Source organism: Dromiciops gliroides, chromosome 3 (genome assembly GCF_019393635.1).
Source record: "Dromiciops gliroides isolate mDroGli1 chromosome 3, mDroGli1.pri, whole genome shotgun sequence".
Classification (NCBI taxonomy): Eukaryota; Metazoa; Chordata; class Mammalia; order Microbiotheria; family Microbiotheriidae; genus Dromiciops; species Dromiciops gliroides.
Genome location: NC_057863.1, coordinates 579,142,740 through 579,155,135, shown reverse-complemented (window position 1 = coordinate 579,155,135; position 12,396 = coordinate 579,142,740). Strand labels below are relative to the sequence as shown.

Genomic DNA, 12,396 nt, shown 5'->3' with positions numbered 1-12,396 from the left:
CAGTCCCTTACTCTCATGCCCTAGAAGTCATCGTGGATTTTTTACTATCTCTCGTTTCCCCTATCCAATCTGTTACCAAGACCTGTGGATTTCACCTTTAAACATCTCATATAGGCCTCCTTCTCTCCCCTGACACTGTCACCACTCTAGTACAGTCTTTCATCACCTCATGTGGTTGATTATGTGCAACACTCTACTAGCAGGTCTGCCTGCCTCTAGTCTCTCCCAACTCCAATCTACCCTCTATTCAGCCTCTATGCCAGCACTAATGATGACAATGATTTTGCTGCCTGTTAGTGGGATGCCTTCCTTCTCTTTAACTGTACCCTATCCTCTAAAGCTCATCTCACCTGCCACTGACCATAGAAACCCTTTCCTGGTCCCCTCATCTGAAGCAGTCCTCACGTTCAAATATTGCCCAGGAAAGAGCGACGTGTAAAGCAGGAAAATGGCAAATTTCTCTAGTATCTTTTCTGAGAAAACCCCAAATGTGGTCATGGAGAATGAGACACAAGTGAAACACCTAAACAACTATAGGTTTGATAAACACTTTACAAATATTATCTCATTTGACCCTCACAACAATCCTGGGGGGTGAAGGAGAAGCTACTATTATCCTCATTTTATAGTTGAGGAAACTGAAACAGATAGAGGTTAAGTGACTTCACCAGCATCACATAGCTACTAAGTGTCTGAAGTTGGATGAGAACTCAGGTTTTCCTACCTCCAGCATTCACCTCCCCCTAGAGACAATAAGCCCCTTATTAGCAAGGACCATGTGGCCTTCTCTTGTCTTCCCAATAGCCCTGGCCTGGACACACAAGCAGCATGTAGTGAATGCTAGTGGTTGAACTGATTGTGCATAGAATGTGGGCAGAAGATGAGAGAAGTCCTTAGCCACTATACACTCTTCTCAGTGCATGGACTTAGGTGTTAGCCCAGGCCTGGTACCTTCAGAAGAGGGAAAATAGTTATCCCAGTTCTCTGAGGTTCGGACCAGAGAGCAGTCCCTCCAGCCTGTCATCGGGAAACTCCGCGCCTGAATGATCTCCTTGTTGGGGCAGCTCCATATGGTTTATTTATATTTTTATTTATTTATCCATTCATTAATTCATTAATTTATGTAATTTATTCATTCATTCATTTATTTGTTGTTTGTTGTGTTGTTTATTTTTGCAGGATAATAAGTTTGTTAAGTGACTTGCCCAGAGTCACACAGCTAGTAAGTGTGAAGTGTCTGAGGCCAGATTTGAACTCAGGTCCTCCTGAATCCAGGGCTAGTGCTTTATCCATTGTGCCACCTAACTGCCCTTCCATGTGGTTTAGAAGCTAAGTCTGTCCTGTGCTTCCATCCAACAAGGGCATCCAGTTGTTTTTTTTTCTCTTTGCTTTTTCTTTTATTTAAGAGAGGTTTGAGAAAGGTCAAAAGGCCAAGGTATTAGAGGCACTAATATTTTGTCATCCTTGTTAAATGTTCCTTGTTTTATTGAATCTTCAAAACTTTATATTTGGGGATGATTATGATTTTTATCTGAACCTGTGGGATTATTTATGATATTGTACAGCTCTAAGGTTCCTTCCTGTAGGCAATGGAGGTGAATTGCAGTCATTCATGTCTCCCTGTGACCCTAGAGGATTGTTATAAACTGGGGACAATAACTGGGTTCATGATGCATCCCTGCCTATTGAATAAGGTTGCAAATATTTAAAATGGAGTGGGGAGAATAAGGGGGCTTTGTTTTGTGCTTCCCCAGCTTACCTAACATTAGGGAGGTGCCAGGGATCTGATGCTTTTCCTTTTCTCATTTGTTACTTGTACATTTTTTATCATGACACTGTAGGATTAAATATCACTGTATAAAAGCTAATCTATTATGTGGTTACATGGAATAAAGGCATAGAAAAGCCTCTAAAATTGAGGGGACATATTGGTGGGGGTTTGAGCCAATAACTGACAGTCTGGACACCCTAAAGTCATCTTAAAGGTAACAGAGAACCCTGACTTGTTGAAACATAACAGACTTGGCCCTCAAACATCGGGTGCCTGGATCCTCACTGTTACAGAAATAACTAACCCAAAAGGTAGTTGGGAGACTCTCTTGAGACAATGAATGGAAAATACTCTAAAGATCTGTACTAATGGCAATAGTATGAATGCCCTTTCTAACTCTAGAGGGAACCCATGACTCAGGTAGAGCCTACCTGCTACCAGGAGGTCAAAGCTGGCCTCACTGTACAAGGGGCCTGCCTGGAAATAGCACGTGTACTGGCCAGCATCAGAGAGCTGGACCTGGTGGATGCTCAGGGTCACCTTCCCTTCAGCCATGTCCTGTCTCAGCATCTTTGTCCTCCCTTGGAATGCAGGGGCCTGGACTTCCTCCACCTCCTGCCCACTGCGGTACAGGTGCACAACCAATGGACCTCTGACCCACTTCACAGTCATTCCTTGAGCATCCATTTTAGGGGAGAGATGACAGGAGAGTGGGACATCTTCCCCTACCCAGGCCAGGGTGAACTGGGCCTGAGGACCACATACTGTGAATGTTCCTGTGTGGAGAACCAGAGACAAAACAGAAAAGAATCAGAGAACATTTGGGTGGTGGAATGAATATGGCCTTCAGAGCAAGGTCAGGGCAGCCCAGAATCGGATTGCAACCAAAAATCAACTGCTCAGCAAAATTATGCATCATCTTTCAGGGGAAAAGATAGAGATTCAATGAAATAAGGGACTTAGATCTAACTAAAAGTGATGAGGAAGGAATCTACATCTTGCTGAAAGGTACCATAGACTATGAAGTAATATCAATATTAAACATATATGAACCAAGTGGTATAGCATCCAAATTCTTAGGGAAATTCAGTGAGTTACAGGAAGAAATAGAAAACAAAAGTATAGTAGTGGGGGACCTCAACCTCCCCTTCTCAGAAGTAGATAAATCTAACCACAAAATAAATGATAAAGAGGTTATGGAGATGAATAGAATTTCAGAAAAGTTAGTTATGCTAGACCTCTGGAGAAAATTGAATGAGGACAGAAAGGAATATATAATTTTCTTTTTTTGTGTGAGGCAATTGGGGTTAAGTGACTTGCCCAGGGTCACACAGCTAGTAAGTGTTATGTGTCTGAGGCCGGATTTGAACTCAGGTCCTCCTGACTCCAGGGCCAGTGCTCTATCCACTGCACCACCTAGCTGCCCCGAATATATCATTTTCTCAGAAGTATATGGCACTTACACAAAAACTGACCATGTATTAGGGCATACAAACCTCAATCAAATGCACAAAGGCAGAAATAGTAAATGCATCCTTTTCAGATCATAATGCAATAAAATTCATACATAATAAAAGACATTGGAAAGATAGACTAAAAATTATTTGGAAACAAAATAATATCATCCTAAAGAATGAGTGGGTTGGGGCAGCTAGGTGGCACAGTGGATAAAGCACTGGCCCTGGATTCAGGAGGACCTGAATTCAAATCCAGCCTCAGACACTTGACAAGCTGTGTGACCCGGGGCAAATCGCTTAACCCTCATTGCCCCATTTAAAAAAAAAATGAGTGAGTCAAACAACAAATCATGGAAAAAATCAATAATTTCATCAAACAGAATGACAATAATGAGACAACACACAATACTTATGGGAAGCAGCCAAAGTACTTCATAGGGGAAATTTCATATCTCTAAATGCCTACATAAATAAAATAGAGGAGATCAATGAATTGGGCATGCAACTAAAATAGCTAGGAAAAGAACAAATTAAAACCCCCAATTAAATACCAAATTAGAAATTCTGGAAATCAAAGTAGAGTTGAATAAAATTGAAAGTAAGAAAACTATAGAATTAACAAATAAAATTAAGAGCTGGTTTAATAAAAAAACCAATAAAATAGATAAACCTTTGGCTAATTTAATTTAAAAAACGAAGAAGAAAACCAAATTGCCAGTATCAAAAATGGAAAGAGTGAATTCACCACCAATGAAGAGGAAATTAAAGGCCTGGAAAGACATGTATGAAATGATGTATTGTGAAGTGAGCAGAACCAAGATCACATTGTACACAGAGACAGCAATATTGTTTGATGAAGAACTGTGAATGACTTGACTATTCTCAACAATACAATGATCTAAGACAATCCTAAAGGACTACAGATGAAACATACTATCCACCTCCAAAGAAAGAACTGATATTGATGGAACAGACTTTAAAGTATGGTATTTTTCACTCTCTTTCTTTTTTCTTTTTTTTTCCTTTTTTTTTTTTTTGCTTTTAATCAAGTTTTCTTTTACAAAATGACAAATATGGTAATGTTTTACATAATCATGCATGTATAACCAATATCTTATTGTTTGCCACCTCAGGGAGGAGAGAGGGGAGGGAGGGAGGAATAAAAATTGGGACCCCAAACTATAAATAAAAATGTTTATTAAAAAAAAGGCAGGGCAGCTACATGGTATAGTGGATAGAGCACCGGCCCTGGATTCAGGAGGACTTGAGTTCAAATCCGGCACCAGACACTTAACACTTAGTAGTTGTGTAACCCTAGGCAAGTCACTTAACCCTAATTGCCTTACACACTTGCACACACACACGCGCGCGTGCAGAAATAATTAGGGGCTATTTTGCCCAGCTGTATGCCAATGAATCTGACAATCTAAATGAAATAGAAGAATATTTACAAAAATATAAATTGCCCAGATTAACAGAAGAGGAAAGAAAATACTTAAATAATCCCATTTTAGAAAAAGAAATTTAATAAGCCATCAATGAATTCCCTAAGAAAAATCTCCAGGGCCAAATAGATATACAAGGGAATTCTACCAAACATTTAAAGAACAATTGACTCCAGTACAACATAAACTATTTGGGAAAATAGGCGAAGGAGTGCTAACCAATTTCTTTTATGAGACAAATATATTGCTGATATCTAAACCAGGAAGAGCCAAAACAAAGAAAGAAAATTATAAACCAATCTCCCTAATGAATATTGATGTAAATTTTTTAAAAAATATTAGCAAAGAGATTACAGCAATTTATGACCATAATAATGCACTGTCTCCAGATGGGATTTATACCATGATGGCAGGACTAGTTCAATGTTGTTGCTGTTTGTCCTTCATTCCTAAAGAGGACTATGACATCTGGGTGATGGCAGGGCTTGCACTGAACTGGATTTAAGTGAGGGAGGGCGGTGCAAAGTCACCAATCTCACTCTCTCCTCCAGAGTCATCTGGGTCTAGTGGCAAGATATATATTAGGATGACTGTGAATGGCCCCAGATGTTTAAGGCATTTGGGGTTAAGTGATTTGCCCAGGGTCACACAGCTAGTAAGTATCCGAGGTAAGATTTGAACTCAGATCCTCCCCATTTCAGGGCTAGTGCTCTATCCACCTCACCACCATGCTGATTCAATATTAGGAAAACTATCATTATAATCAACCACATCCATCACAAAAATAACATAAATCATATAATTATCTCTATAGATGCAGAGAAAGATTTTGACAAAATACAGTACTCATTCCTATCAAAAACATGAAAGAGCATAAGAATAAATGGAGCTTTCCTTAAAATGATAAGCAATTTTTATCTAAAACCACTGATCTACCACTCTGTTCTTTAGCCAGTACCAAATAGTTTTGATGGTTGCCACTTTATAATACAGTTTTAGATCTGGTATGTGTAGGCTACCTTCCTTTGATTTTTTTTTTTCCTGTTAATTCCCTTGATACGCGACCTTTTGTTTATCCAAAATGAATTTTGTTATGATTTTTTTCTTGTTCTATAAAATAATTTTTTGGCAGTTTTGTATGGAACTGAATAAATAAATTAATTTAGGCATAAATGCCATTTTTATTATATTAGCTCAACCTACTACTCATGAGCAATTGATATTTTTTCCAAGTGTTTGGATCTGATTTTATTAGTGTGAAAAATGTTTTGTGATTGTGTTCATATATGTCCTGGGTTTGCCTTGACAGGTAGACTCCCAAATATTTTATACTGTTTACAGATATTTTTTGGTTTTGGCGGGGCATTGAGGGTTAAGTGACTTGCCCAGGTCACACAGCTAGTAAGTGTCAAGTGTCTGAGGCCGGATTTGAACTCAGGTTCTCCTGAATCCAAGGCCTGTGCTTTATCCACTGTGCCACCTAGCTGCCTCCCTGTTTATAGATATTTTAAATTGAAGTTATTTCTTGATGCTGGGCTTTGTTGTTATATATAGAAATGTTGATGATTGTGTGGGTTTATTTTATATCCTGCAACTTTGCTGAAGTTGTTAATTATTTCAAGTAGTTTTTTAGTTGATTCTTTAGGATTTTCTAAGTATATCATCATATAAAGAGTGATGGCTTTGTTTCCTTCTTACCTATTCTAATTCCTTCAATTTTTTTCTTCTCTTATTGCTAAAGTTAACATTTCTAAGACAATATTGAATAATAATTGTGATATAATGGAATCCTTGTTTAACCCCACATCTTACTGGGAATGCTTCTAACTCAGTAGTAAATGAGTATAGCAGTTTGATAAACCCAAAGACTCTAGGATATACTTTTGGGATAAGAACTTACTCTTTGGCAAAAACTGCTGGGAAAACTGGAAGATAGTATGACAGAAACTAAGTATAGACCAACATCTTACACTATATACAAAAATAAGGTCAAAATGGGCACATAATTTAGACATAAATGGTGATACCATAGGCAAATTAGAAGAAGAAAAAATAGTTTACCTGTCAGATCTATGGATATGGGAAGAATTTAGGACCAAAGATGAGATAGAGAACATTATGAAATTTAGAAAGGTTCATTTTGATTACATTAAACTAAAAAAGGTTTTTCACAAACAAAACCAATGCAACCGAGAGGGGAAAGCAGAAAGCCATGAAATAATTTTTATAGTCAGTGTTTTTGATAAAGGCCTCATTTTTCAAATATTGTAGAGAACTGAATCAAATTTATGAAAATACAAGTCATTGCCCAATTAAGAAATGGTCGAAGTATATAAATAGCCAGTTGAAGAAGTATGAAGAAATTAAAGCTTTCTATAGTCATATAAAAATGCTCTCCATCACTATAGATTAGAAAAATGAAATTTAAAACTACTCTAAGCTACCATCTCACCTATCAGATTGGCTAATATGATTTTTTAAAAAAGGAAAATGATAAAGGTTGGAGAAGATGTGGGAAAATTGGAACATTAATATGTAGTTAGTGGAGTTGTGAACTGATCCAACCATTCTGGATAACAATTTAGAACTGTGTCCAAAGGGTTATAAAACTGCACATACCATGGGGCAGCTAGGTGGTGCAGTGGATAGAGCACTGGCCCTGGAGTCAGGAGGACCTGAGTTCAAATCTGGCCTCAGACACTTAACACTTACTAGCTGTGTGACCCTGGGCAAGTCACTTAACCCCAATTGCCTCACAAAAACAAAACAAAACAAAACAAAAAACTGCACATACCCTTTGACCAACCAATACCACTACTAGGTCTATATCCCAAAGAGATCATCAAAAAAGAGAAAAGTACCCACAATGTACAAATATATTTATAGCTGTTCTTTTTCTGGTGGCAAAGAATTGGAAAATGGAGAGTATAGCTATCAATTGGGGAATGGTTGAAGAAATTGTAGTATATGAATGTAATGGAATACTATTGTGCTATAAGAAATGATGAACAGGAAGATTTCAGAAAAACCTGGAAAGACTTAAGTGGACTGATGTTGAATGAAGTGAGAAGAATCAGGAGAACATTGTACACAATAACAGAAAAATTATGTGATAATCAACTGTAAGAGACTTAGCTCCTTTCAGCAACATAATGGTCCAATACAATTCCAAAACACTCATAATAGAAAATGCTTTCCACTTCCAGAAAAAAAACTATGGAATCTGAATGGAGGTTGGAGCATACTATTTTCACCTTTTTGATTGTTTTGTTGTTGTTGTTGTTTCTTCTTTCTTGTGTTTTTTTTCCTTTGTTCTGATTCTTCTTTTACAACCTGACTAATGTGGAAATATGTCTAACATGATTATACTATATAACCTGTGTCAGATTACTTGCTGTCTTTGGGAGGGGGTAGAGAATGGAGGGAGGGAGAAAAATTTGGAACTCAAAATCTTACAAAAATGATGTTGAAAATTATCTTTACATGTAATTGGAAAAAATAAAGTACTATTAAAGAAAGAATTTTTTTTTAAAGTATTCTACCTATCAGAGGGATATAGGAGTAGGTTGGGTAATGTTCATTGAAGGGATTAAAAAGCATAGCTACTGGGATGCTGATTACATTTGAGACTCATTCATAGACATTCCTGGCCCTGTGCCTCCTTTGACCCTGACAGATCTTCCTAGATGAAGCTCCATCCAGGTTCTGTGAGAAGATAATTATTAATGACCAGTATATGGGGAATTTCAGATTCCCCTTTATGTTACATACTGTTTAGCTAGACTCACTGTCCCACTCAGGACTATACCCAGATAGTAGCCATTGCCCTGGAACAGTCTGGGTGGGGTCTGAATTGTTTGGATTGATTACCATATAGAGAGACATTGTCCAGAATCAAGGGGACATTTAGTCCTTCTGACTTGATGTAGTCCACCTTTAATTACATGAACCAATTAGATTTGATCGATATATTACGACCTATCTCTTATTGAAAATGGATAAAAAGCCTAGAAAAGTACCCATACTCTCTTTTTGGACCATGAGAAGCCAGGGAGTTCTTTTAGCAATCCTTGACTGGTAGAGATTAATACATTGATAATATGCTTAGCCAGAACTGGTGTCTCTTATAATTTTATTTACAACAGTTTTGGCAGACCACGAATAGATTTTTGAGGTAAGGGACAGATCTGATTTGAACTCTCTTAGTAAACACCCTTTCCTTTAGAGTACTCATTTAAGGAAATCTTTGTCACCTGGGAAAATGTCCTTTTCTGAGAAATTTCAAGTTAAGAATTTGACTGTCTCCTCAACCTGAAATTTTGATCTTCAGTCATCTTCTGAGTTAGAATTTATGTGTTCATATGTCTGTCCCTATTTTTGGCATTTGTTATATACCTGTCTCTAAGTTTTCATATGTGTCTTTATGTCTGTTTCTGTCTAAGTATTTGGTCAGCTTTACTCTCAAGCTATTTGATTTAGTCTTCTCAGTGCAGGTATAGAGGTATAGAAGGAACCTTCTGGAAAATATAATGCTTCTTTGGGGCTAACCTGCATTTGCTACATCTCATCTTATGAGTGAAGCTTAAATTCTTCTGCAGAAGGAGTCCATGAAAGAGGGGAATCCTAGGATTGGGGTCCCAGACTCAAAGGCCATCACAAAATTTTTTGGTATGTCTGTCTGTATTTTTTTTGTTGTTGTTCTTTAGGATAGAGTTTGCATTTGTTAGGTAAGAAGGTGTGGATTCCATTAGATTATATGTGTAGAAAAAGTAATTTTAAATTATGTATATTATAATTTTAAATAAAATATGCATATTTTATATATTATATATAAAGGGACCAAACACAGTAAAGAGTATATATATATAATTATTATAGATTATAGATATTATCTATCTATAATACAGATTATATAATTATTATATGGAATTATTATACACACATATACATATGTGTGTGTTTATATACATATATACATATACACATGTATGTATATATATATATGTTTATATATATATACACACACACATACATATTCTCTATACTGTGTTTGGCCCTTTTATGGTCCAAGTATGGCTCTTTTAATTATCAGACTCTGAGGGATTTGAAATTAGTCATAGGATTGTGATGTTTAAAATCTATATTGTGGTTGCCTTAAATCAGAAGCTTCAGCACCAGTCTAGCCTAGAGTTCCAGCCTGATTGGGTTCTTCCTGAAGTCCTCCTCCATGAGCCTGCTTTAATCAGGAACTCTCTAGCAAGCTCATTGTGGAAGCTTTTTTATATATCTGGAACAGAGGTGGTCCTTACACACTGCTTCAAGCTGATTTGTTGGCGTCATCCAAATCCATTGGCTTTGAAGGTGTTCTCAAGTTGAGTTCACAGTCTAGTTTCTGAGAACAATACCTTCTTAAGGGCTAGCCAGGTGTGATTACAATCCAGTTAACTTGAAGTAGGCTTAATCAGCAGTCAATCACTCTCACTTGATTCAATCAGTATAGATTAATCTCCAGGTGGGTCTTTGAGTATCTGCTAAATTCCATTATTTCATCACAGGATATAGAAATCTCAATGAAATAAATTCTTGGTATCGTTGGAGCAGATTGGCTGACCCAGCCACCACAACCCAGCCATCTGGTGGCACGTGCTCAATCCTTACCCCAGTCCTCCACCCCACCTTACCAGCCTATTCTTGTGCCCCACAGTGCCCCCCACACATCTTTGACCCATCTCCACTCTCCTAACCTGCCTTAACCCTTCCCTCTCCAGCTTCTCTATCTCCCTCTCTACCTGTCCAACTGACTCTAACTCCTTCCACACCACCTCCCTTATCTTCCCTATCTTCACTGCATCCCCAGGCCAAATCCCCCCCATCCTGATCCTTCCCCTATTCCTGCTCTTCTTCCACTTCCTCCTGCTTCCCCTGGCTTCCCTCTGGTTCCTGTTCCAGGCCCCACCCTTTCTCAGCCCACTCCCTGGTTCTGGTTTCTTCACTGGTACAGAATTCCCTTCCCTTCCTTCCTCCTGCTCCAGCTTCCAGCCCTCCCCTTTCTGCTCCTCCTCCTCCTTCTGGCCTCACAGAAACAGTGGCTCTGCCTCCTCTCGTTCCTCCTCCTGTCCCTTTTAACCCTTTCCCTTCTTTCCCTTTGCCTCCTTTTCTATACCCTGCTCCTTTTCCCCACAAATCTGTCTCCACTGAGAGTCTAGTTTCTCTTGAGACAAACATAAAACCTAAGGGCATTTTACCTCTACAAGAGGCTGTCACTCGTGATCATAGAGGTGCTGCAGTAGTACTGAGATAGCATAAACCATTTGGCCTCCCAAATCTTAGTAGTTGGAAAAGGGAAATTCCTAAATTCAATGAAGATCCAACAATGATGATCATACACTTTCAGCAATTTTTCAGGGATTTCAACCAATTTGGAGCGATGTGTTGGATCTCATGGAGATTTTGCTCTCTCCAGGGGAAAAAATAAGATTTTATAGAAACACCAAACTCAGTTGCTTCAGAAAGTCAGCTGCACATTGACCATTAGAGGATCCACATTGTGACCCTAGTTTCCCTGAGTAGTATAGTAAACTACAAGAAGCTGGGCAACTTTACTCAAAGCAATGGAAGTATGTGCAAATAAAACAGGTAATTAGCAGAAATTCCTAGACACTGTTCAGGAAGAGAAGGAAAAGCCTAACCAATTCTATGATAGATTTTGTAAGAATACTATGTATGCAGGCCTAGATCCACTCAATCCTAGAGATGCACATATCATTACTAATCCTTTTGTCAATCAATCATTACCAGAAACAAATATTTTGACAAGCAGTGTGCAGGGTGGAATGCCACGAATATAGAAAAGATAAAAGAAATTGCAATAACTGCATATGAAGGGGAATGAAATGGATGTGAGAGAGAACAGAGACAGAAAGTGGAGAAGGAGGTATAAGACAAGAAAGAGAGAAAGGAAAGGTAAGAGAGAAAATAGAGAGAAATATACAAACAAAATTTAAGGAGGACAAAGGGATGGAACAAAGAATGGGCATTACATATCACAACCCCTGAGCAAATAATTACAATCCAAACATTTTTAACTCCAGAAATCTAGTAGGAGTGGCAGAGACCCAGTATCATGTGTTTCTATTGCAATAGGAGTGGTTGTATTTTGAAGCATTGTAGGACAAGAAGCAAGACATTAGAGAAATGAATTTTAGTGATCCTGGGGGCTATTAGAGAAAACAAATTAATTCTAGAATCTCCCACAGGAATAGTGATTCCTGAAGGTTTAGGGGAGGAGAAAGGACTGTGGAAACTAAAGATTTCTCTTTCCCAAACGCTGATGGCCTAACCCCTATATCCCAGTCCATTTACCTCCCCAAAATAACCCCATGTAAACCTAAGTAGGGGATGCTTATTATGACTGTTTATTTAGATACAGGAGCCTCAAGATCAGTCCTAGTGAGCAGACCTGATTCTGAATGTACTTCTATTGAATCTTGAAAAGTAGTTGGAATTTTAGGGAAACCTCAGAATGTTTCTAAGCTACCTCTGTTTATGGTATCCTTGGGCCCACTTATATTGGAACATTCATTTCTCCTTACGCCTAACTCTTCTGCAAATTTACTGGGGTCTCTATGTAAATTTAGGGCAGCCATATCTTGTTATTCTGATGGTACCTACAATTACCAGAGGAATCCCTCCACCTGATCCCAATCTTAATTCCAGATACTCT

At 38.2% G+C, this 12,396-nt stretch overlaps 1 protein-coding gene across 1 annotated transcript in view; it reads right to left on the bottom strand.

The window, feature by feature from the left end:
- Nucleotides 1–12,396, bottom strand: part of LOC122747981 (selection and upkeep of intraepithelial T-cells protein 2-like) — an 83,771-nt gene that overhangs the window by 59,299 nt on the left and 12,076 nt on the right. The window contains exon 2 of the mRNA XM_043993733.1: nt 2,203–2,547. Within this exon, the coding sequence (XP_043849668.1) occupies nt 2,203–2,458 (256 nt within the window). The 5' untranslated portion in view covers nt 2,459–2,547. The remainder of the gene's footprint in view (nt 1–2,202; nt 2,548–12,396) is intronic.